This window comes from Salvelinus sp. IW2-2015, unplaced genomic scaffold (assembly GCF_002910315.2).
Source record: "Salvelinus sp. IW2-2015 unplaced genomic scaffold, ASM291031v2 Un_scaffold3729, whole genome shotgun sequence".
Taxonomy (NCBI): domain Eukaryota; kingdom Metazoa; phylum Chordata; class Actinopteri; order Salmoniformes; family Salmonidae; genus Salvelinus; species Salvelinus sp. IW2-2015.
Window position 1 is genome coordinate 18,407 of NW_019945006.1, and position 21,865 is coordinate 40,271.

Below are 21,865 nucleotides of genomic sequence, written 5' to 3' on the forward strand. Positions count from 1 at the left end.
TTTGACTGTGTAGCTTCATCACCCGAGGGATAAGTACTAGGGTGATGAAATAGAGGACTGGTGAAATCCAAGAGGCAGGTTGGTTCACGCCCTGTGAGGTCAGTCAGTGGGCAGGTTGTTCAGACCCTGTGAGGTCTGTATGTGGGTGTGTCATATAGTGATGCAAGCCCGGCTAGCTCAGTCGGTAGAGCATGAGACTCTTAATCTCAGGGTCGTGGGTTCGAGCCCCACGTTGGGCGCTGACCTTTTGTTTTGGATACCATTGATCCTCAGAGGCTTGGGGCCAGTTTCCTAGACACAGATTATAGTCCTCGACTGAAAAGCACTACGAACAATATCAAATGGGCATGCTTTTTAGACTAGGACTTAATGGGTGTCTGGGAAACCAGCCTTAGGGGTATAGTGGTTAATACACATGCAACATAAATGACCAGTATTTGTTGACTGTGTAGCTTCATCACCCGAGGGATAAGTACTTGGGTGATGAAATAGAGGACTGGTGAAGTCCAAGAGGCAGGGTTGGTTCACACCCTGTGATCAAATCAAATTTTATTCGTCACATGCTCCGAATACAACAGGTACATTCAAATGCTTACTGACAAGGTCTTAACCAACAATGCAGTTCAAGAAATAGAGTTAAGAATATATTTAACTCAATAAATAAAAAATAAAATAAAAAGTAACCTTAAAGAACAATAAGGAGGCTATATACAGGGACACCAGTTAGTCAGACACGAGAGGCTTGGTTGGAAAGAAAGTCAATAATCTGTTGACTGACTGTTCAGTCAACAACTTTACACATTGAGTAAGAGGATCAAAGACTGGGTGAAATGTGAAAGGGGACAGGGTTGGAGGCAGTTAATTGAAATGTAATGTAAATAATGTCTATCTATTGACAGTGCGTCTCTACTAACAACTATTCACAGTGTTGCGTAAGAAGAGCCTGACAGTAACTGACTGTGGCAGGTGATGTGAAAACTAGGAAGGGGCGGGGTTCATTTTGACATGCCTATGTGCGGGGGAATTCCAGTTTACCCTCAGGCCCGGCTAGCTCAGTCGGTAGAGCATGAGACTCTTAATCTCAGGGTCGTGGGTTCGAGCCCCACGTTGGGCGGCAGTGTTTTGTGTTGAGTGCTAGCCTCTGAGACAGACTTTGACACAGTTTCACAGTAGATACAGTAATCACTTACTGTAAATAGTGTAGTCTTTCTGCATCCTGTTCCTAACAATGCTCCTCCCCATGAGACTAGTGAAACATGTTGTAAAGGGTGTTAAATGTTCAACTCTTCTTTTCACAGGGACCAATGGAGGAGTGACCCCAGTGGGTCTACTGGCTAGCTTCCTGGGGGGCCTGGCAGTGGGCGTGGCTTACTATATCTCTCAGATCCTATTGGTCCGTGACCTTCACCTGGCTGATCCCCAGTGGCCAATCATAGTCTATGGAGCCATGGCTGGCCTAATTGGGTCCATGTTGGACTCTGTCCTGGGAGCACACTGGCAGTACTCAGGTGGGTCTGTCAACGATGAGTTATTCATGTGTTATTATCAGGGATTAGTTATGTTATTATCAGGGATTAGTTATGTTATTATCAGGGATTAGTTAATATTATTATCAGGGATTAGTTATTAATGTGTTATTATCAGGGATTAGTTAATATTATCATCAGGGATTAGTTATGTTATCATCAGGGATTAGTTAATATTATCATCCGGGATCAGATATTCACGTTATCATCAGGGAAAAGTATACATAGCTAACTCAAGATATAGATTAATATTACAGTGCATTCAGACCCCTGAATATATACAGTGCATTCAGACCCCTTGACTTTTCCCACATTTTATGTTACAACCTTATTCAAATTTTTACATTTAAAAAAAAAAGTCACTCAATGCCCCATAATGACAAAGCAAAAACTGTTTTTTAGAAATTTGAATACATAAGTATTCAGACCCTTTATTCAGTACTTTGAAGCACCTTTGGCAGTGATTACAGCCTCGAGTCTTCTTGGGTATGACGCTACAAGCTTGGCACACCTGTATTTGGGAAGTTTCTCTCATTCTTCTCTGCAGATCCTCTCAAGCATTGCCAGGTTGGATGGGGAGCGTTGCTGCACAGCTATTTGTTTTAGGTCTCCAGAGATGTTCGATCAGGTTCAAGTCCGGGGTCTGGCTAGGCCACTAAAGGACATTCAGAGACTTTTCCCGAAGCCACTCCTGCGTTGTCTTGGCTGTGTGCTTAGGGTCATTGTACTGTTGGAAGGTGAACCTTCGCCCCAGTCTGAGGTCCTGAGCTCTCTGGAGCAGGTTTTCATCAAGGATCTCTCTGTACTTAACTCCGTTCATCTTTCCCTCGATCCTGACTAGTCTCCCAGTCCCTGCCACTGAAAAGCATCCCCACATCATGATTCTGCCGCCACCATGCTTCACTGTAGGGATGGTGCCAGGTTTCCTCCAGACGTGACGCTTGGCATTCAAGCCAAAGGGTTCAATCTTGGTTTCATCAGACCAGAGAATCTTGTTTCTCATGGTCTGAGTCCTTTAAGTGCCTTTTGGCAAACTCCAAACTCATGGGGACCTTCAATGCTGCAGACAGTTTTTGGTACCCTTCCCCAGATCTGTGCCTTGACACAATCTTGTCTCTGAGCTCTTCGGACAATTCCTATAACCTTGTGGCTTCGGCTCTACGGCTATGACCTTGTGGCTTGGTTTTTGCTCTGATATGAATTGTCAACTGTGGGACCTTTATATAGACAGTTGTGTTCCTTTCCCAATCATGTCCAATCAATTGAATTTACCACATGTGGACTCCAATGAAGTTGTAGAAACATGCGAAGGATGATTAATGGAAACAGGATGCACCTGAGCTCAATTTCGAGTCTCATAGCAAAGGGTCTGTATACTTATGTAAATAAGGTATCTGTTTATTTTTTATACGTTTGCAAAAATTCTAAAAACCTGTTTTCACTTTGTCGTTATGGGATATTGTGTGTAAATTGAGTTGTTTTCTTCTTCATTGAATACATTTTAGAATAAGGCTGTAACAAAATGTGGAAAAAGTCAAGGGGTCTGAATAATTTCTGAATGCACTGTATATGTTATTCATTTCTTTTGATTTTTTCATGTTTAAAAAAAAATTAGTATTTATAGATGTTTGATATCCATGTATTAGCAGGTTCTTGAAGTGTCTTTCTTGAATTTAAAACATTGCAGGCATAAAAAAAAATGTCTGCTCCACTCTTACACATGTATGATGTCCCCTCTTCCCCAGGTTACGACGAAAGCCTCGGAAAGGTTGTTAACTATGCGTCTGTGACAACTAAGAGGATATGTGGGAAGCCTATCCTGGACAACAATGGCGTTAACCTCTTCTCTTCCATCATAGTAGCTCTGGTTCTTCCTGGTGTTGCATGGAGCTTCTGGCCTCACTAGGGAAGGAACTCTTTACATTTCCCTGATTTTCTGTTTTGTCAACAATTTTTTTTTTGCAAAAAATGTTTTGCTTGTTGTATTGAAGTCGTGCCACTAATGTTTTATACTTACCTAGTATGGTGTAGCTTGCTGTCTAAGGAAATAGAGTTACCATGCTAATAACTAACCTCACAACTCTGTGTTTGTCTCCATGGTAATACATTTGTTGATCTTAGTTTAATCATCTAGATTTCAGTTGTTTACTAAAATGCATTAAGTGCATGGACTATAGGAGAGTCGTTTTTTCTGTTTGATTGATTGAATATTTTGCTAAACTTGTTGTAATACTCTTGAGTAGGCCTACACCCTACACTCTACACCCTACACTAGAGAAGGGAAGGGGTGAGAGAAGCCTACACCCTACACTAGAGAAAGGGTGAGAGAAGGGATGGGGTGAGAGAAGCCTATACTAGGATGGGGAAGGGTGAGAGAAGCCTACACCCTACACTAGAGAAGGGATGGGAAGGGGTGAGAGAAGCCTACACCCTACACTAGAGAAGGGGGGGAAGGGGTGAGAGAAGCCTACACCCTACGCTAGAGAAAGGGTGAGAGAAGGGAAGGGGTGAGAGAAGCCTACACTAGGGATGGGGAAGGGGTGAGAGAAGCCTACACCCTACACTAGAGAAGGGAAGGGTGAGAGAAGCCTACACCCTACACTAGAGAAGGGATGGGGAAGGGGTGAGAGAAGCCTACACCCTACACTAGAAAGGGGTGAGAGAAGCCTACACCCTACACTAGAGAAGGGAAGGGGTGAGAGAAGCCTACACCCTACTCTAGAGAAGGGGTGAGAGAAGCCTACACCTACACTAGAGAAGGATGGGGTGAGAGAAGGGAAGGGGTGAGAGAAGCCTACAACCTACACTAGAGAAGGGATGGGGTGAGCGAAGCCTAAACCCTACACTAGAGAAGGGATGGGGTGAGAGAAGCCTACACAGAGAAGGGATTGGTGAGAGAAAGAAGGGAGTGTTATGTCGCCAGCCCCCAAACATAACACTGTCCTATAATATAAGCGGATGAACTCCTTTATGAATGTGGTTTGTAATGGTTTTTTGATAAAGTGTCGGCATCCTGTGGTAAGTGATTCATTGATGCTGTAAAGCAATTAGCATTGGAATAAATACTTAATGGATTTTTTGCCTTATTGCATCATATGAATGTTGAGAGGGCAACATTACCAGTGATGATTACCCTTTCTAGGACCATGACCTGAGTACATATTACACCAGCAGCTGATCTAGAATCAGGGCCTGTATTCACAAAACCTTTTCGAGTTACAGTGCTGATCTATGATCAGTTTTACGTTTAGATTTATATTGAATAAGATGACATGGACAGGAGGAACCTGATTCTAGATCAGCACTCCTACTCAGACGCTTTGTGAACGCAGTGGTAAACACGCCGTGTAATTACTTACATCAGTCTTGGAGCGAGTTCTGTGTGAATTCTAAGAAAAGAAGGGCTGGAAGGGGGCAGGGTTCGCCCTCATGGTTTGTAAATGGGGAGTTTCCTTGTGTTACGCAAGCCCGGCTAGCTCAGTCGTAGAGCATGAGACTCTTAATCTCAGGGTCGTGGGTTCGAGCCCCACGTTGGGCGCATATCTTTTGAAAGATCGTTTTAAACCTTCTCAAATAATATACGAAGAATTCTTAGTTTGAGCAAAAATGTTGATATTCTCTGTACACTTGAAGTCTGGTGCTGTGTGTTTGATATATAGAAAAAAGTGCCTGTTCCTCCTGCACATAAAATGTATGAATGTAAATTAATTTAAATAAATGCCCTACACATTCTTGTGAACTCAATGCACACACAAGGCATATTTGCGTTAAAGCAGAGTAGGGATTGTGGGGGGGTGTATTGTCTTTACCAGTCATCACCAATCCTTCCACAATCACCAACAAATACCCTTTTCAAAGTCACAAATGTAGTTTATTCATCAGTAACTGAATCCAAAAAGTGAATGTCCCACAGTCGCAATGCTGAAGAATAGGGCTACCTACTTTTGAAAAGGGCTTTTATGTGTTTGACAATAATTAAAAGTATTCGACTTGGAGTTTATTTCCCCCCCCCCAAAAAATCACAACGTACACTGAGAAAATAAATTATGAGGTATGTCAAAACATGTTTTCTGAGAGGGTGGGGTTTGTTATGCTTGTGCCGTGGCAACTACCAATGAGAGGAGCGTATTTGAAATACGTCATGGAGCACCACTTTCGAAATGTCCTATTTGACATGAACTGAGCTGATCGTTACTAAACTAACTGGATCTCAAGCCTTGACTACTTTTTCCTGCTGCTTGACTGTGGCTAATAACATTTTTAAAAAGAAGGTGGGTTCTTAACTGCTACAATGAAAATGTACTTGGTATAATCAATTACATAATTTCAACGATTAACAGTTCGTATTAGTAACAATATTACATGCAGCAACGCTAGAGCGTACGTTATTGTATGCAAGTTACAACAATGTTTACATAATTGGCTATGGATACAATTTATCAAAACACTAAACTGTCACTAATGTCATGATGGCTTTTTGTAGGGAAAATGAACTCTGGAAAAGCACTGCAGTCGCTGTCTCACAACAATCAACAGCCGCCGCCGCCGACACCAAGCCTGGCGAAAAGAAAGAAAATTCAAGATAAGTAAGTTGTGAAAGTAGGAATGATTGTTAGATTAATGCATGTTAAACCTACAGTTTTTATACAGTATCATTTATGCAATGTGTATTACAATAGTAGCTTGTCGCCTTCCTTCCCGCCCGAGAGTGGAGGTGGAGGTGTCATAATACCCATAAAACCTAGCGGTCAAGCAGGGAAATGGTTCCAATCGAGGGATTTGAAAAACACTCATAAGGGCTGTGTTTTGTGTAGGTTTACCCTGGCGTGACATTTTGATAACCATGTAAGTCTCTCGCGGACATGGTGATTTCTCAATATATACTGCTCTATATACTGTGTGATTTGAAAATGTTATTTAGCGTCAAAGTGGACATCGTGCAAGACTACAAATCCCTGCAAGCTCCAGGACATTATCTCTAGCTGGCACCTTTGCAAACAGGTGCATTTAAAGACATTTAGCCAATTTATTCATTACTACGTTTAGTTAGTTAATCCAGAGATTCTTACCTTTGCCTCGATTCGACTGTCTCGTCCAGAACATGGCATTTGTAGTTCTTTATGATAGCCACATTAGCAGCCAATTGGCATTTCATTTGTTGGGGGTAAATACAGGCAAATATGTTGATAAGAAGTCACCTTGTCCCGAGAGACTTGTTATCAAAACGTCAAGCCAGGGTAAGCCTACATGAAACACAGCCCTTATTGTACGTGTTTCTAAAATCCCCTATGAGGAGAAATGAATGGTGAAAAACCATTTAGAACCATTTCCCTGTTGGACCGCTAGGTATTATGATTCATACTGTGGTACTCTATTTTTGGGGTGGAGACATGAGCATCTCATATACAGATTTTTCTCCCCTCCTCAATTAAATTTAGAGAGGAAAATCTGTCTTCCTCCAGCAGGTGGTGTTTTTTTCTGCCCACCAAGTAAGGAGTTTGTATGGAGTGTTGAATTTGTTCAACCAAAAAATAATTCCACCAATCCAAAGCAAGGACAGGCGGGAGCTAGACAGTCCGCCGTGCCGCTTTGTGGACAACAACTCCCGTTGTTAGAGCGGCGAGACATGTATCTTGCCAGTATATACATTATCTTTGATTCAATTCACCCACTGAGGTATAATAAGCTCTCCCCTTGGCAAATAGTTCTGGTTACCATGTGAGAGATGACTTATAACCCACGGGAGAGTGCCCCTAGTCAGGGTCATGGCTAGAAGGGATTCAGCTTTACTCAAATTAATATAAAAATATATTTATTAGCATTTTAGCTAACCGTAACCCTTTTCTTAACCTAATTATCCTAACCTGCTACTTTAATTATCCTTTAACTACCCTACTGTGTAAGTTCTCTTAACTTGCTACGAAAAAGTAAAATCTGACGTTAATTTGACAAAAGCTGGAATCCCTTCTAGCTAGTCAAAGCCAGAGGGTTGTTTTTTTAAATCTTCACATTTTCAAACGGTCCATTTATATTTTCCAACGGGGCTATACATTTTTGTGAGTTTTTTTTTTCTCGACTGAGTAGCCTCGTTTCACTGCCAAAAATAAAATGAAACCATCTAATGTTCAGCGGAATAACAACACAATGTCAAATACATGTAGCCTAGTCAAATGATGAACATCCAATCACATTAGCCGTTACTCTCTGGCGGGAATTCCACTAACGGTCCGTATGTAGCCAAACGTAGCTGCTGCTCATTCCCTTTGTTCCATAAATGGTTTTTAAAAAGTAAGGCCCCGCCCTATGGAACTCCCGATTACGGCTGGTTGTGATACAGCCCGGGATCAAACCAGGGTCTGTAGTGAAGCCTCTGGCACTGAGATGCAGTGCCTCAGACCGCTGCGCCACTCGGGAGGCCATCTATACACACATAGTCTAAATTCAAATACACCCAAGCTGCGTTAATTGTATGGTAATATACTTTTTCTGAATTTTAAATCCGATCTAATTAAATGATGGACAGTTTTCATTGATCCAAGAAGTGATCTTGTGTGAAAACCCCTATGGAGGAATGTTGGTGTGCTGCCTGTAACTAGTGGTAGGTTATATATTGAATTTTTTACAGGGGTAGATCAGCTTTATTATTGCAGATTGTAGCTTCCATCAATGTAATTGTCTGCATCATTTCCAATCCCCCATATATTTTGTTTGTAGATATAAATACACATGCATACATACCAATACATATACAGTACCAGTCAAAGGTTTAGATACACCTATTAATTCCAGGGTTCTTCTTTATTTTTCTACATTGTAGAAAAACTATGAAATAACACACATGGTATCATGTAGTAACCAAAAAAAGAGTTAAATAAATCAAAATATATTTGAGATTCTTCAAAGTAGCCACCCTTTGTCTTACGTTTTCCAGCTTCCACTTGCCTCTTCCATTTTTGCGGTAGTGCTGTAATTAGTTGGTTGTAATTTTGGGTAGAGCAGACATTTCCATGGATTTTTGTTAGCTGCATATGTGACAACTCCACCAGTTCTATTTATGATATCATTTACAAAGATTATATATATTTTTTATCAACAATGTTTTTATTTATTTTTTATCAATTACTATATTTGAGTTTAACCACTATTTGTTGTACTATTTGTTCTGTCTGGTGGATTAAATTGAAATTGCAACCAATTTTCTATGGCTTATTTTAAAAATAACGATATTTTGGAGATGATTTGGTTTTCAAATAACCGGAAGTGAGGTTGTAATATGAATAAAGGGGGAAAAGGCCATTCTTGAACATGAGGTGAGACATTCTTAAAACTTCGGCAGACCGAGTGAGAGGGTCGTCACACCCTGGATTTCTAAACCCTTAATATTATTGTTGGATCTGATTTTTAACAACTAACATTTCAATGGCAATAATAAATAGATATGCTGATAGTGGACAACCTTGTTTTACTTCTCTTGACAGTTTTTAAAAAATTCTGAGAAGTAGCCATTATTTACTATTTTACACCTAGGGTTACTATACATAACTTTAACCCATTTTATAAAAGATTCTCAAAAATTGAAATAATCCAGGCATTTGTATATAAACTTCAGTCGTACTTTATTAAAGGTCTTTTCAAAGTCGGCTATGACAACCAGGCCTGGTTTCCCAGATTTTTCATAGTGTTCTATTGTTTCCAGTACTTGTCTTTTTATATTATCTCCAATGTATTGTCCATGTAAAAAAAAAAAAAAAAAACCTGTCTGATTAGGATGAATAATATCCGGCAATACCTTTTTTAATTCTATGCGCTAAGCATTTTGCTTGAATTTTTGCGTCACAACACTGAAGTGTAAGAGGCCTCCAATTCCTTTTTAATGGACTGGATCTTTATATTTACCACATGGCTCCTGTTTCAATAATAATGAAATCAGACCTTGTTGAGTATCTGATACCATGTGTATATAGAAGTGGTTAAAACATGCTAATAATGGTCCTCTGAGTATATCAAAAAAGGTTTGGTATACCTCCACTGGTATGCCATCCCGCCCTTGAGTTTTCCCGGACTTAAAGGCTTTAATTGCATCAAGAAGTACCTCCTCTGTAATTTGGCATTCACTAGTTGGATGATTGCTTGATATATTCTCTTGCTCTCTTTCTTGCGCTACTCTCACTCTCTTTCTCTACTGCCTTGTGTGGCAATGTAGGTCTGCAATAAGGAGTCCAACAGACAATGTGATGTCCCCATGTACAAGACAGCTCATGAAGAAAGCTATCAAGGACATGTAAGTATAATTAAAATGTCTCTGTCAGACAAATTTATTTGTTTTTGTTTCATTTGACTGACATTTGGAGTATGTGGATTTGACTAAATTAAGTTTACCCCCTTTCTGTAACTGGAGCAGGCTGTGTAGTCTAAATGCCATTTTTACATTTGTTAATTCTTGATTCCAGACCGTCATCTCCCAGACCCAGACGGAAAGCAAAAGAGAACACTGCAAATAAATGAATGACCTTTTTATGTACAGTGTGATGTCTTTACGGTATTCCTCTCTCTGCTAAAATGGTCAGATCAATCAATCATTGACACTTTCCTGACATTATACTGTCTTAAGATGTTCTTACTAACCAAGCTGCTCACACTTTATTGATCCATTATGCAATATGGTGTATATGGGGGGGGGTTATATTCCTCATTAATATGGTGTAAATGTGGGGGGGTTATATTCTTCATTAATATGGTGTATATGGGGGGGGGGTTATATTCTTCATTAATATGGTGTATATGGGGGGGGGTTGTTATATTCTTCATCTAAATCACACTGTTTGTGTTTTTCATTGTTTTTCTTGTGAATGTTTAATGCTATTTGCACTTTAGAGGACATATGCTGTTTATTGTACACTGCTTTAAGTGGTGGAGGTGTTTATTGTACACTGCTTTAAGTGGTGGGGGTGTTTATTGTACACTGCTTTAAGTGGTGGGGTGTTTATTGTACACTGCTTTAAGTGGTGGGGTGTTTATTGTACACTGCTTTAAGTGGTGGGGGTGTTTATTGTACACTGCTTTAAGTGGTGGGGGGTGTTTATTGTACACTGCTTTAAGTGGTGGGGGTGTTTATTGTACACTGCTTTAAGTGGTGGGGTGTTATTGCTACACATGCATTTAAGTGGTGGGGGTGTTATCTCAAACAAGTGTTCTGTATGTATGCCCTTTGCACAGGTTGACTTCCATGGTTTTAAAAAATTAAGTAGACTACTTTATATTCTGTTTGTACATTGGCTTTATGTTGCTCAGTTTTCAATATGTAACTAGCAAAAAAAGGACTTAGCTCACTGCTTTCAATAAACATATTTGATATGGACGAGATCACTTGTGTGACTGAGTCATCAGGCATGTATGACAATTCCTGTCTTACGTTTGTTTTTTCCATTGAAGGTATATTCAAGAGGTTTGTTGTGACCGTAACTAGTGTTGGATAAGGCTGTAGTGAAGCTCTGTTTGGTTTGATATGTCCTTGAGATCATTTCAATACCAATTTGACCAGAAGTCCCACCAGCGCGTTGCGACTCACATGAGACCCTGAAGAAGGCGGGTGAGCCGCTCGTCGTTGGTGTGCTTAATTTTTTTTGCTATGCGATAGCTGCTAAAAGAATGGTGTTTAACTTTTCCACAACAGTGCCTTAGATTTTTTGAAGTATGATCGTTATCTAGTTAAGATTAGGGTAGACATTGAATAAATATCATTTATTATAACACAAGCATATTTGCTAATACATTGTTATAACTAACTTCTTTCCAAACAGGGTTTTCACAAACTCATAGCAGATACGGAGACCCACACACACCCAGAGACAGATGGCTGACACAGTCCTTTTCATAAAGACTGATAAGAAAAGGGTGCCTGGTACTGCATATCACAGAAACTGAGACACACACATACCCAAGGACAGGGCTGACGTAAACCTTTCATAAACACAGATAAGACAGGAACATCTACGCACACACAAAAACTCCTCTTCAGTCTGAACATTTTACAGAGACACACAGAAATGTCAAAATAGGAACATCTACGCACACTACACCTAATCTCCTGTTTTAGCTGAACATTTCTGAAGACAAAGAACTCTACTCAGAGCCAATGGGACAGTGATACTGGCCTGAAGGAGACCTCGCCCAACTCATCAGAACCAACCAGAGGACCAGAACTTCCAGACTCAACCTACTTTCTGTACTGTATAAAATGTATATGCACTCTGTTATCTGGGCTTCTTTCAGAGAGTTCCATTTGAGCTTGATGAAAGGGTCCGTGCACGCTATTTCAGATATTTTTACCTCTGAATAAATTGCTTTTAATTAAACCTAATCCACCCTGTCCAGAGTCTCTACTTCGTCTCAGTTCTCCAGTAAATTTCTTTTATCAACAACATTCAGAAAATGACCCCTACGTCTCTAGTAGAAACAGAAATAGGTCAAGTTTGAACAAAAAAAGCATACTTCTTTCTGAAACGAAGATTCAAAGCTTCGCTCACTGTGTGTATGTACAGCATGGGGGATTTCCGCATCTTGTTCTGGGAGCCTTTCAATAATTATGATATTTTGATGTGAAAATAAGTAGATTTGTCAGAAATGCATTAATAAAATAGCACTGCCATATGGCTCAGAGGAGAAATAGATTCCTCATGATTTATGTGTGACAAATTATTCTCACTTGGGAGGGTCTTGCAGTGATAATGATCCTGGTAAACCAACCAACCACAGTAATGATAACCTATCATTATACAATCAAAACAATATTCTGTTTTTAGGAGTTATTATACTGACTACTGGGCTTCTTACTTTTAGTCTTTCAAACTGTCTTATTTTGTTTACAGTTTTTCTAAATGTCCTAATTTCTGTATTCTTTACTCTAACATATAATATTATGATTGATGATCCATTGGGAAAATAGACTGAGCCTCTGTTCAGCTCCAGCACTTTCGGTTGTTGCTGTCCAGTTCATCATATGATCCCATAGCATGACGTAGAAGAGACGCCATTAGTAGTGGTTGAGAGGGGAGAGCAGAGCGAACCAGCGAGCTTAGGGTGGGGGAAATCAGTTTGGTCTACAAGAGCTGGGCGAGTGAGATTTGTTCCTATTCTGATTCGTAGGGGATTCGTGTCCTCGACTTCTTGATTTCGATTTGAGACATCTAATGTGATTAGAGGGAGATACTTCGACTGTGCTACTTATATTCCTAATCATATTTATTTCACCATGGCGGCTGGCGGCGGAGCAGGCAACAAAACCTACTCTTTCAAGGTGGTTTTGTTGGGAGAGGGCTGTGTTGGCAAGACATCGCTCGTGTTGCGGTATTGTGAAAATAAATTCAACGACAAACACATCACCACACTTCAGGTACGTTGATTACGTGGCTAACTGGATGTGTGATTCAATCTTGTCCAGACTCCAAAGGGTTAAATGTGCTATGTAGAAAATAGAAAAGGCGAGCTAGCTAACGTTATCCTAGCTGCTAGTGATAGCCTGTCACTAACACCACCAGTCATTCATCTGTGTCGCAGCTAGCTAACGTTAGCTAGTTTTTGGCAGTCCACTACAAGTCACTGCAACCTGTTCAACATGCTTATTTAGGGTGTTTACCAAGACGGCTAGCTAGTTAACAATTCTGATAACGATAATGTATTCTAATAACGATAAGCTAGCCAACTAAATTGATTAACGCCCGATAGCTATTGTAGTAAGCTAGCTTTTATAGTAGCCAACTGTCACAGCTTTAAAAATAAGCGATCTAAAAGCTTTATCTCAACTATACATTGGTGCTATTCATCATGAAACAAGTGTTCTTCAACGTGAATGTGGTAGAGGTGAATTTGCCCCAATGAACAGGAAGTAGCCCACTCACAGAGTAACCAAAACAACAACAACCAGCACCCAGGTTTAACTTCCTGTCCAGTGGTCAGAAAGCTTCGCCAGCTGCCCCAAACGTGGCCCTGCAGGACACTTGACTGAACGGAACAAGGAATGAACTACTATGACATAGCATTTTTGCAGAGTAGAGAAAGGGCAAGTTTACTCCACACCTAAAATCGCATTGAGATGGACAACACAAACCGGATCTGTCAGTAAGCTCAGTGCTTCTCATAGCAGTAGGTTGCACAATATGTTGTTTTGCATTGCTGGACGTGATAAGGGTTCTAGGTGTTTCTAGTAGGCCTTTCCAGTGCTGTTGCCAAACGTATCTTCTTCTATGAATCAATACGATTGTGCTGCCACATAATCACACATTACTAGGGTATCAAATTCAATCCTCTACGATCACAGTTGCTGTCAAGCAGTCTTAACTAGTGTACTAAGCAATTTCTTTGTACTTTGCATTAATGCAAATAGTTAAACCTGTTGCTGACTCTCTGGAAAGTGTTCAACTGTAGCGAAGTTGGCTTACCGGTAGGTTAGTTATGAACTTAGAATGGCCTGTGTTTATTGCTCTCCTGAAAGAAGAGGCAGCATAACTCCTTGTCATTTCCTACCAGGACATCCCAAGAGGGTGTTTATTACTCAAGGCAATGATGAGAGGAGATGAATAGGAAGGTGGTTCACTGCTGCACTGCCAGTGGGCCTCGAGTCTTAGAGACTAGAGAAGTGGTCTTCTCGGATCCTGAAAATGAGCTCCAAACTGAATAGGATCTGTGAAATTCCCATCCGAGAAAGACAGGACGCAGTCATTTCTTCTTCTTCAAAATCAGTATTGGATCTGAGATGGACCAGTGTCTGTATCACATCCAAAAGATTAAAAATGACGTTTTATTTACGCAAAAGCAAGCAAAATATACTGAAAAATATAAACGCAACAATTTCAAAGATTTTAACGAGTTAAAGTTCATTTAAGTAATTTATTAGGTCCTTATCTATGGATTTCACATGACTGGGAATTAAATAATGCAACATCTTTGGTGGACATTCCTGCATGCCAGTAGCACATAACCTCAACTTGAGACATCTGTGGCATAACTACATATTTTAGTGGCCTTTTACTGTCCACAGCACAAGGTGAACTTGTGTAATTATCATGTTTAATCAGCTTCTTGATATGCCACACCTGTTAGCTGGATGGATTATTTTGGCAAAGCAGAAATGCTCACTAACAGGGATGGAAACAAATTTGAGAATCTTTTTGTGTGTATGGACATTTTCAGGGATCTTTTATTTCAACACTTTACACATTTTAGTTGTGTAGTTTTGACTTGTCTGGCAGTGAATGTTAATGTTGCACATGTGTTTTTAGATGTATTTAAAATAATTGATTTGTTGTTTAGTATTTTCATAAATGACATCCAGAATTTAAAATGTTGGGACAAGAAGGGACAGGGTGTATGGTGGAGATGCACCGGCGTGTCTCTCTACAGAATGTTGGGACAAGAAGGGACAGGGTCAGCGGTGTGTGGTGGAGATGCACCGGCGGTGTCTCTCTACAGAATGTTGGGACAAGAAGGGACAGGGTGTGGTGGAGATGCACCGGCGTGTCTCTCTACAGAATGTTGGGACAAGAAGGGACAGGGTGTATGGTGGAGATGCACCGGCGTGTCTCTCTACAGAATGTTGGGACAAGAAGGACAGGGTGTATGGTGGAGATGCACCGGCGTCGTGCGTGTCTCTACAGAATGTTGGGACAAGAAGGGACAGGGTGTGTGGTGGAGATGCACCGGCGTGTCTCTCTACAGAATGTTGGGACAAGAAGGGACAGGGTGTGTGGTGGAGATGCACCGGCGTGTCTCTCTACAGAATGTTGGGACAAGAAGGGACAGGGTGTATGGTGGAGATGCACCGGCGTGTCTCTCTACAGAATGTTGGGACAAGAAGGGACAGGGTGTATGGTGGAGATAGCACCGGCGTGTCTCTACAGAATGTTGGGACAAGAAGGGACAGGGTGTATGGTGGAGATGCACCGGCGTGTCTCTCTACAGAATGTTGGGACAAGAAGGGACAGGGTGTATGGTGGAGATGCACCGGCGTGTCTCTCTACAGAATGTTGGGACAAGAAGGGACAGGGTGTATGGTGGAGATGCACCGGCGTGTCTCTCTACAGAATGTTGGGACAAGAAGGGACAGGGTGTGTATGGTGGAGATGCACCGGCGTGTCTCTCTACAGAATGTTGGGACAAGAAGGGACAGGGTGTGTGGTGGAGATGCACCGGCTGTCTCTCTACAGAATGTTGGGACAAGAAGGGACAGGGTGTGTGATGCACCGGCGTGTCTCTCTACAGAATGTTGGGACAAGAAGGGACAGGGTGTGTGGTGGAGATGCACCGGCATGTCTCTCTACAGAATGCGCTCTGTCTCCTGCTAATTCGTGCACATTCATTATTTAATTGTTTGAGTTTACACTTTTTAATGTCTATTTGTTTTAATATATTTTGCTTGAGCACGCATAAAGTACCTGGCCTGCGTGTAGATGTAGGCCCATAGGTCTAAAAGTTTCCATTTGGTGATGTCTGATAGTATGTCTCATTAACGCACCATAACTTGAGCTGCGAAGCTTCTGAGTATTTTTTTGTGTCACATTACGTCAATGCCTCCATTGCAAATAGTTCCTTACTGTATTCAAAAAAGATTTTCAACACTCCTTTTTGATAGGCCTAACCATTGTGCCTCGGTGTGAATTAGCATCATATTTCTGAAAGCCATATCTCCACTGGAAACTGGTCATAAAATAGGCTACCTTAACACTTATCCTTTGCACAAATACAACTGTCTGTCCTGAGCGCATCATTGGCATGGCAGACAGTGAGGGCCCAAGCGGCCCAGTTGAAACAATGTCGCAAGTTCCCTGTAGGGAGAGCTCAAGCCAGACAGAGACAGGCGGAGGATAGGGATTAATATATTGAAATAACCTGTACCAACTCTGCTATGCGCAGCAAAAGTGATTTTAATCTGGATATTTTCTTCTTCAAATATAATTTCAGATTTAGTCGGGCATTTCACATATTTTCACACAGATCCGAGTTCCTTCTCGGGGTAATGGGTTTCGGGTATATTTGTGAAGACCTCTAGACTAGAGTTTGCGTTCTACTGCACTGCCAGTGAGCTTTGAGTCTTCAAGCTCAGACACTCCGGTAGGATTGTCAAATGTTTCCTGGAGACAGTACTTGGCACCTCTGACTGTCGACACTCAATCTCTTTTGTGTTCACACAGCAACGACCTTGGAAGTCGTCAGCCACTCAGCCTTGTTAAAATACTCCAAACCATAAGGCGGCAGTGGCATTGTTTGGCAATGCATATCCGTGCGTATTGCTTGTGGTCTAGATTCCAAGCTGTCTGCGCTAATGTTGCCTTTTTTTGTAGAAAGCCCATGTTTATACTAGCCAGATGGCCACAGCTAGATAACTACCTTGCAAGATGACAAATAAACATTTTAATTCACTCTCCATAACATACTCCATATCATCTTCGCTAGCTGGCACAACATTGCTAGCAAGCTAAGGACACTGCACTAACTCGGCAGCTGTTTCATGGAAACTAGCTAGTCCATTGTGATTTAATTAACTAGCTACATTGGTTAGCTGGCTTGAAGGAAGTATTTAGTGTTGTGTGCATTTAGGCTGTGTGATGGTAGCTAGCTATGTAGCATATGAAGTGTGATTGGCTCATCCGTGGATGTACGGAGAAAAAGGCCTCTTTTTAGTTCACTTTTACATTTTAGATGCTCTCTGATTGGCTCAAAGTCAACTTGTTGGCCACTGACGAGCATTGTGATAGGTTGGTCGCCACTGGGTCGGCACGCCGTAGGTACTGCTTTTGTTCTAGCAGGAGAAGGACCCGCCTCCCACTGTGATAACGACCTATCGGCAGTTCCGGTGTATCAAACAGTTGTTTCAAGGCCTATTGCAATAGGCCTAGTTGTCAGGTGACCATTGTCTCTTTTTCAGTAGTGATGTTATTGTTTTGTTTACAGTAGTAGGCCTACATTATTATTGTGTGATCCTAAGTAAACAGACTTTCAGTGCCAGCTCATTGACAGCAGTAGGGTAGGCCACAATCCTCATGACGATGGTGCTCTAATCTCACACCCACTAAGCAAGGTAATTGTGGTTAAAAGGGCAGCTGTGATGCCAACAGGCTGGTATCACACCCGTATTACTAATACCAATATAACCCCCCCGGGAGCTTGCCCTTGCTTGTGGACTCTCTCACAGGTGACTGGTAGGTCTCTCTTGTCAGTGCAAAGTGAATATTAGTCATTCTTTGCTGTCAATCCTTTGTGGTCAAAGTAAAAATGTGGTAAACCTGTCTTGAATGGCCAACTTGAAACTGCTATTTCCCAGCGAACATCATTTTAATATTTGGAAAGCCCCCCCTTTGAAACTACACTCTCAGGCATAAAATTGTTGTGAAACTGCTTGTGTGTGAACCAACTGTAATTTCCACCTTGGTCCTACTTTATTTCCTGTTCACTGTGTGGTCATTGCACAGTTTCCTGAGATACAATAGGCAGCAAGAGACTGTTATTCATTTATTAGACATTTTGCAGGATAAAATCTCTTCAGATGCATATTCTCATTTTCAAGAGTCCACATTCTCATTTACAGGGGCATAGTTACAGGGCAGAGGAGGGGGGGATGAATGAGCCAATTGGAAGTTGGGGATGATTAGGGGCCCATGATGGTATGAAGGCCAGATTTTAGCTAGGACACCGGGGGTTAACACCCCTAATCTTACCATAAGTGCCATGGGATCTTTAGTGACTACATAGTCAGGATACCCGTTTAACGTCCCATCTGAAAGACGACGCCCTTCACAGGGCAATGTCCCCAATCACTGCCCTGGGGCATTGGGATATCTTTTTTTTGTTTTTACACCAGAGGAAATAGTGCCTCCTACTGGCCCTCCAACACCACTTTCAGCAGCATCTGGTCTCCCATCCATGGACCGACCAGGACCAACCCTGCTTAGCTCCAGAGGTGGGATGCTGCTGGCTTTTATACACAAAAAAACCTCAAACAATACTTAGAAACAAGAATAATATGTCAACTATTGTCTAATTACAAACAACTTAAATTAACAGAAAACAAGGCATCAGTAAACATGCCGTCCCCCACATGCACTCCCCTCCCCTTGGGCCAATTGAGATGGCTTGTGACCAACACGTTTCAGGAAATTACTATAGCTCCCGCCTAGGGCCAATCAGCGTCATTTAATGAATGCTGGATCTCTATGGCAAAACTCATAATTTCACCCAAGTTTTGTCAAAATCGTGCCAGTGCTGTCTGAGATTGCGTGTGACTAATGTACTAATGGACGGAGACAGATCCACAGTTGCCTCCCCGATTTCATCATGGGGGACAATGATATGTTGTACAACTAGGTATCCTAGTGGTTAGAGCGTTGGACTTGTAACCGAAAGGTTGGAAGATCGAATCCCCAAGCTGACATGGTAAACATCTGTCGTTCTGCCCCTGAACAAGGCAGTTAACCCACTGTTCCTAGGCTGTCATTGAAAATAAGAATTTCTTCTTAACTGACTTGCCTAGTTAAATAAAGGTAAAAAAATATATAAGTTTATTAGCTAATGGTTTGTTTGAGAAATACAATGTGTGATCAGTGTAAAACAAAGTTCAATGGATAGATAGTGATGGCCTATAATGACCGGTGTTGTGGATCCTGGAAACAGGATGCACCTGTGCTCAATTTTGAGTCTCATAGCAAAGGGTCTGAATACTTATGTAAATAAGGCTACATTTGCATAAAATTCTAAAAACGTTTTTTGGCTTTGTCATGATGGGGTATTGTGATGTCATGATGGGGTATTGTGATGTCATGATGAGGTATTTTGTGTAGATTGCTGAGTATATATTTTTTTGACTCCATTTTAGAATAAAGCTGTAACGTAACTAAATTTGGAAAAGGTCAATGGGTCTGAATGCTTTCCGAAGGCACTGTAAATGGCTAATTAAGCAGCCCATATGATAGGGCAGAACTTGTAGACTAGAACAGAAAGCAGCAGCACAGATCAAAGGAGGAACTAGTGATCAAACCTGAGTTGGTAAGTAGCCTGTCTTTGGTCGAGCGAGAGCGGTTTTCCTTGCTCCCTCCCACTATCAAACAGTGAGGGTTTTTTTTCTCATGAAAGTAACACAGTAATATAACACATTACTTTCCACACAAAGTAATATTGTAAAGTAATGCATTTACATTTAGTTAAATGTAACAAGTAATATTACTTTTTCAAGTAACTAATCCCAACACTGATTATGACGATGTCATAAACTGTTGCTTACAATCTATTTACCTAGTTTAGTAGGCCACTTCAGTGTCCAAATAATATGGTAGCCTAAACAAGCCTAGTAAACACACAGGCCTAGTGTTCAATCTTTTATTAATGATCATGATCTGTCCCGATGTTGACGTACCCTAGGCTAGACTAAATGTCAACATCCATTGATGCCGTGGAAACATCAGCCGAAATGACAACAGGAGAAGATTTGCCTGTACAGCCCCTAGCAGATGTTATGCCATGTTTGCCCTTTCCTCTGAAACGAGCCATGAAATGAGCCACTTAGAGACCACTACAGGCAGTCAGACTAGACTGTGAGTGAACTTTGGCACAAGCCCATAATTCTACTGTCATGTACGCTAGTTGTAGTGTAGTAGTCTTGCCAACCCCAAGCTGTTCTGAACCCTGTCTTCAGGCCATCCTAGGCCTCAGACCCTTTTCACACTACTGAGCCAAGCTGTTCTGAACCCTGTCTTCAGGTCATCCTAGGCCTCAGACCCTTTTCACACTACTGAGCCAAGCTGTTCTGAACCCTGTCTTCAGGTCATCCTAGGCCTCAGACCCTTTCACACTACTGAGCCAAGCTGTTCTGAACCCTGTCTTCAGGCCATCCTAGGCCTCAGACCCTTTTCACACTACTGAGCAAGCCTCAACGACGCACTTAGTGACCGTTCTCTCTTCATGGTGTTTTGGGGAAACATTTTACAACTTTGACCGTTGTAGGAAAGATGCATCGATAAAACACCGTAAGCCTAAAATCCATCGCTATTTGGAAACTGGGCCCAGGTTGTTAGCTTAGCCTAGACACGCTCAGGTTGCTTAGCTTAGCCTAGACCCGCTCAGGTTGTTAGCTTAGCCTAGACCCGCTCAGGTTGTTAGCTTAGCCTAGACGCGCCTCAGGTTGTTAGCTTAGCCTAGACGCGCTCAGGTTGTTAGCTTAGCCTAGACGCGCTCAGGTTGTTAGCTTAGCCTAGACCGCTCAGGTTGTTAGCTTAGCCTAGAACGCGCTCAGGTTGTTAGCTTAGCCGAGACGCCGCTCAGGTTGTTAGCTTAGCCTAGACGCGCTCAGGTTGTTTAGCTTAGCCGACGCGCTCAGGTTGTTAGCTTAGCCTAGACGCGCTCAGGTTGTTAGCTTAGCCGAGACGCGCTCAGGTTGTTAGCCTGGCCTAGACGTGCTCCCGTTGTCCAGAGGTCAGCAAGGGTCAGGTTAAGAGAAAGTGTCCTGAATTGACTTGGCCTGCCACCACAGTCATTTAACCTCCACAGTAATGGCTGCTGTAAAGTGTAGATAAAATATAGCCCTAGCATTTATTTTCTTCTTGCATGTAAATCAAATCAAATCATCAAATCAAATGTATTTATATAGCCCTTCTTACATAAGCTGATGTCACAAAGTGCTGTACAGAAACCCAGCCTAAAACCCCAAACCGCAAGCAATGCAGGTGTAGAAGCACGGTGGCTAGGAAAAACTCCCTCGAAAGGCCAAAACCTAGGAAGAAACCAAGAGAGGACCAGGCTATGAGGCTATGTAAACAGTTAGGCTTAGATATCACACATGTTTAAGTATGGTTAACCTAATAAACCGTCCATTTTTAGAAGGCAACAAAGGTTTCGTCGACTAACTCTGAATTGTAATCAATAGCTGTTCACTGTCTTTGTGCTGTCAGTGTTGTAAACTCTTTAACAAACCCTCCCACACAGGCTCGCTCCTTGTTTCTACATGTCAGGAAAGAAAAGGAAAGTGACTGTTTTCTAGCACAGCTACCTCAGAGCCAAGTTGCTTTTGTTTCTAGTGAAACCGCTGCCTTGGCTGTAACCTGACCCTCCCACAAGGAGAGAGGAAGGAAGGAAGGAAGGAAGGAAGCAGTACGAACTAGGGTCGTATTCATTAGGACACACAAATGAAAACAACTGTGAGTGTTTCCTATTGGACTCCAGGTTAAGTAGTCCGTCCCCTCGTTTCCGTCCTGTTTCTTCCGTTTGTTGCCTAATGAACACAACCCAGGCCTATTGTTTTGGGTAACTGTCTTTTAGGTTCACACACTCCTCAGCTGAACAGTAAAGGAGAAACGGGG

The 21,865-nt window shown here is 41.7% G+C and overlaps 1 protein-coding gene, 3 long non-coding RNA genes and 3 other non-coding genes across 10 annotated transcripts in view; 6 read left to right on the forward strand and 1 right to left on the reverse strand.

The window, feature by feature from the left end:
• The first annotated feature begins 166 nt into the window (after positions 1–166).
• trnak-cuu (transfer RNA lysine (anticodon CUU)) lies at positions 167–239 on the forward strand. Its single transcript has one exon. It is a non-coding gene; the product is annotated as a tRNA-Lys (tRNA).
• An 802-nt stretch (positions 240–1,041) lies between these two features.
• Positions 1,042–1,114, forward strand: trnak-cuu (transfer RNA lysine (anticodon CUU)). The gene has a single exon. It is a non-coding gene; the product is annotated as a tRNA-Lys (tRNA).
• A 2,313-nt stretch (positions 1,115–3,427) lies between these two features.
• LOC139026008 (uncharacterized) lies at positions 3,428–4,218 on the forward strand. The gene is made up of 2 exons (XR_011477717.1): positions 3,428–3,847; positions 3,885–4,218. It is a non-coding gene; the product is annotated as an uncharacterized lncRNA (long non-coding RNA).
• On the reverse strand, positions 3,786–4,404 carry LOC139026009 (uncharacterized). Of its 4 annotated transcripts, none has more exons than XR_011477719.1 (4): positions 4,366–4,404; positions 4,051–4,272; positions 3,882–3,962; positions 3,786–3,831 (listed from the first exon to the last, which is right to left on the reverse strand). It is a non-coding gene; the product is annotated as an uncharacterized lncRNA (long non-coding RNA). The 4 variants fall into 4 exon arrangements; XR_011477718.1 differs by having other exon boundaries at positions 3,882–4,005; XR_011477720.1 differs by lacking the exon at positions 3,882–3,962 and having other exon boundaries at positions 3,786–3,836.
• Positions 4,405–4,992: 588 nt separating this feature from the next.
• trnak-cuu (transfer RNA lysine (anticodon CUU)) lies at positions 4,993–5,064 on the forward strand. Its single transcript has one exon. It is a non-coding gene; the product is annotated as a tRNA-Lys (tRNA).
• A 611-nt stretch (positions 5,065–5,675) lies between these two features.
• On the forward strand, positions 5,676–10,455 carry LOC112076402 (uncharacterized). Its single transcript, XR_002895182.2, has 4 exons — positions 5,676–5,797; positions 6,010–6,112; positions 9,730–9,807; positions 9,977–10,455. It is a non-coding gene; the product is annotated as an uncharacterized lncRNA (long non-coding RNA).
• Positions 10,456–12,542: 2,087 nt separating this feature from the next.
• rab21 (RAB21, member RAS oncogene family) overlaps positions 12,543–21,865 on the forward strand; it is a 31,099-nt gene continuing 21,776 nt past the window's right edge. The window contains exon 1 of the mRNA XM_070441302.1: positions 12,543–12,918. Coding sequence (XP_070297403.1) covers positions 12,778–12,918 — 141 coding nt within the window. The 5' untranslated portion in view covers positions 12,543–12,777. The remainder of the gene's footprint in view (positions 12,919–21,865) is intronic.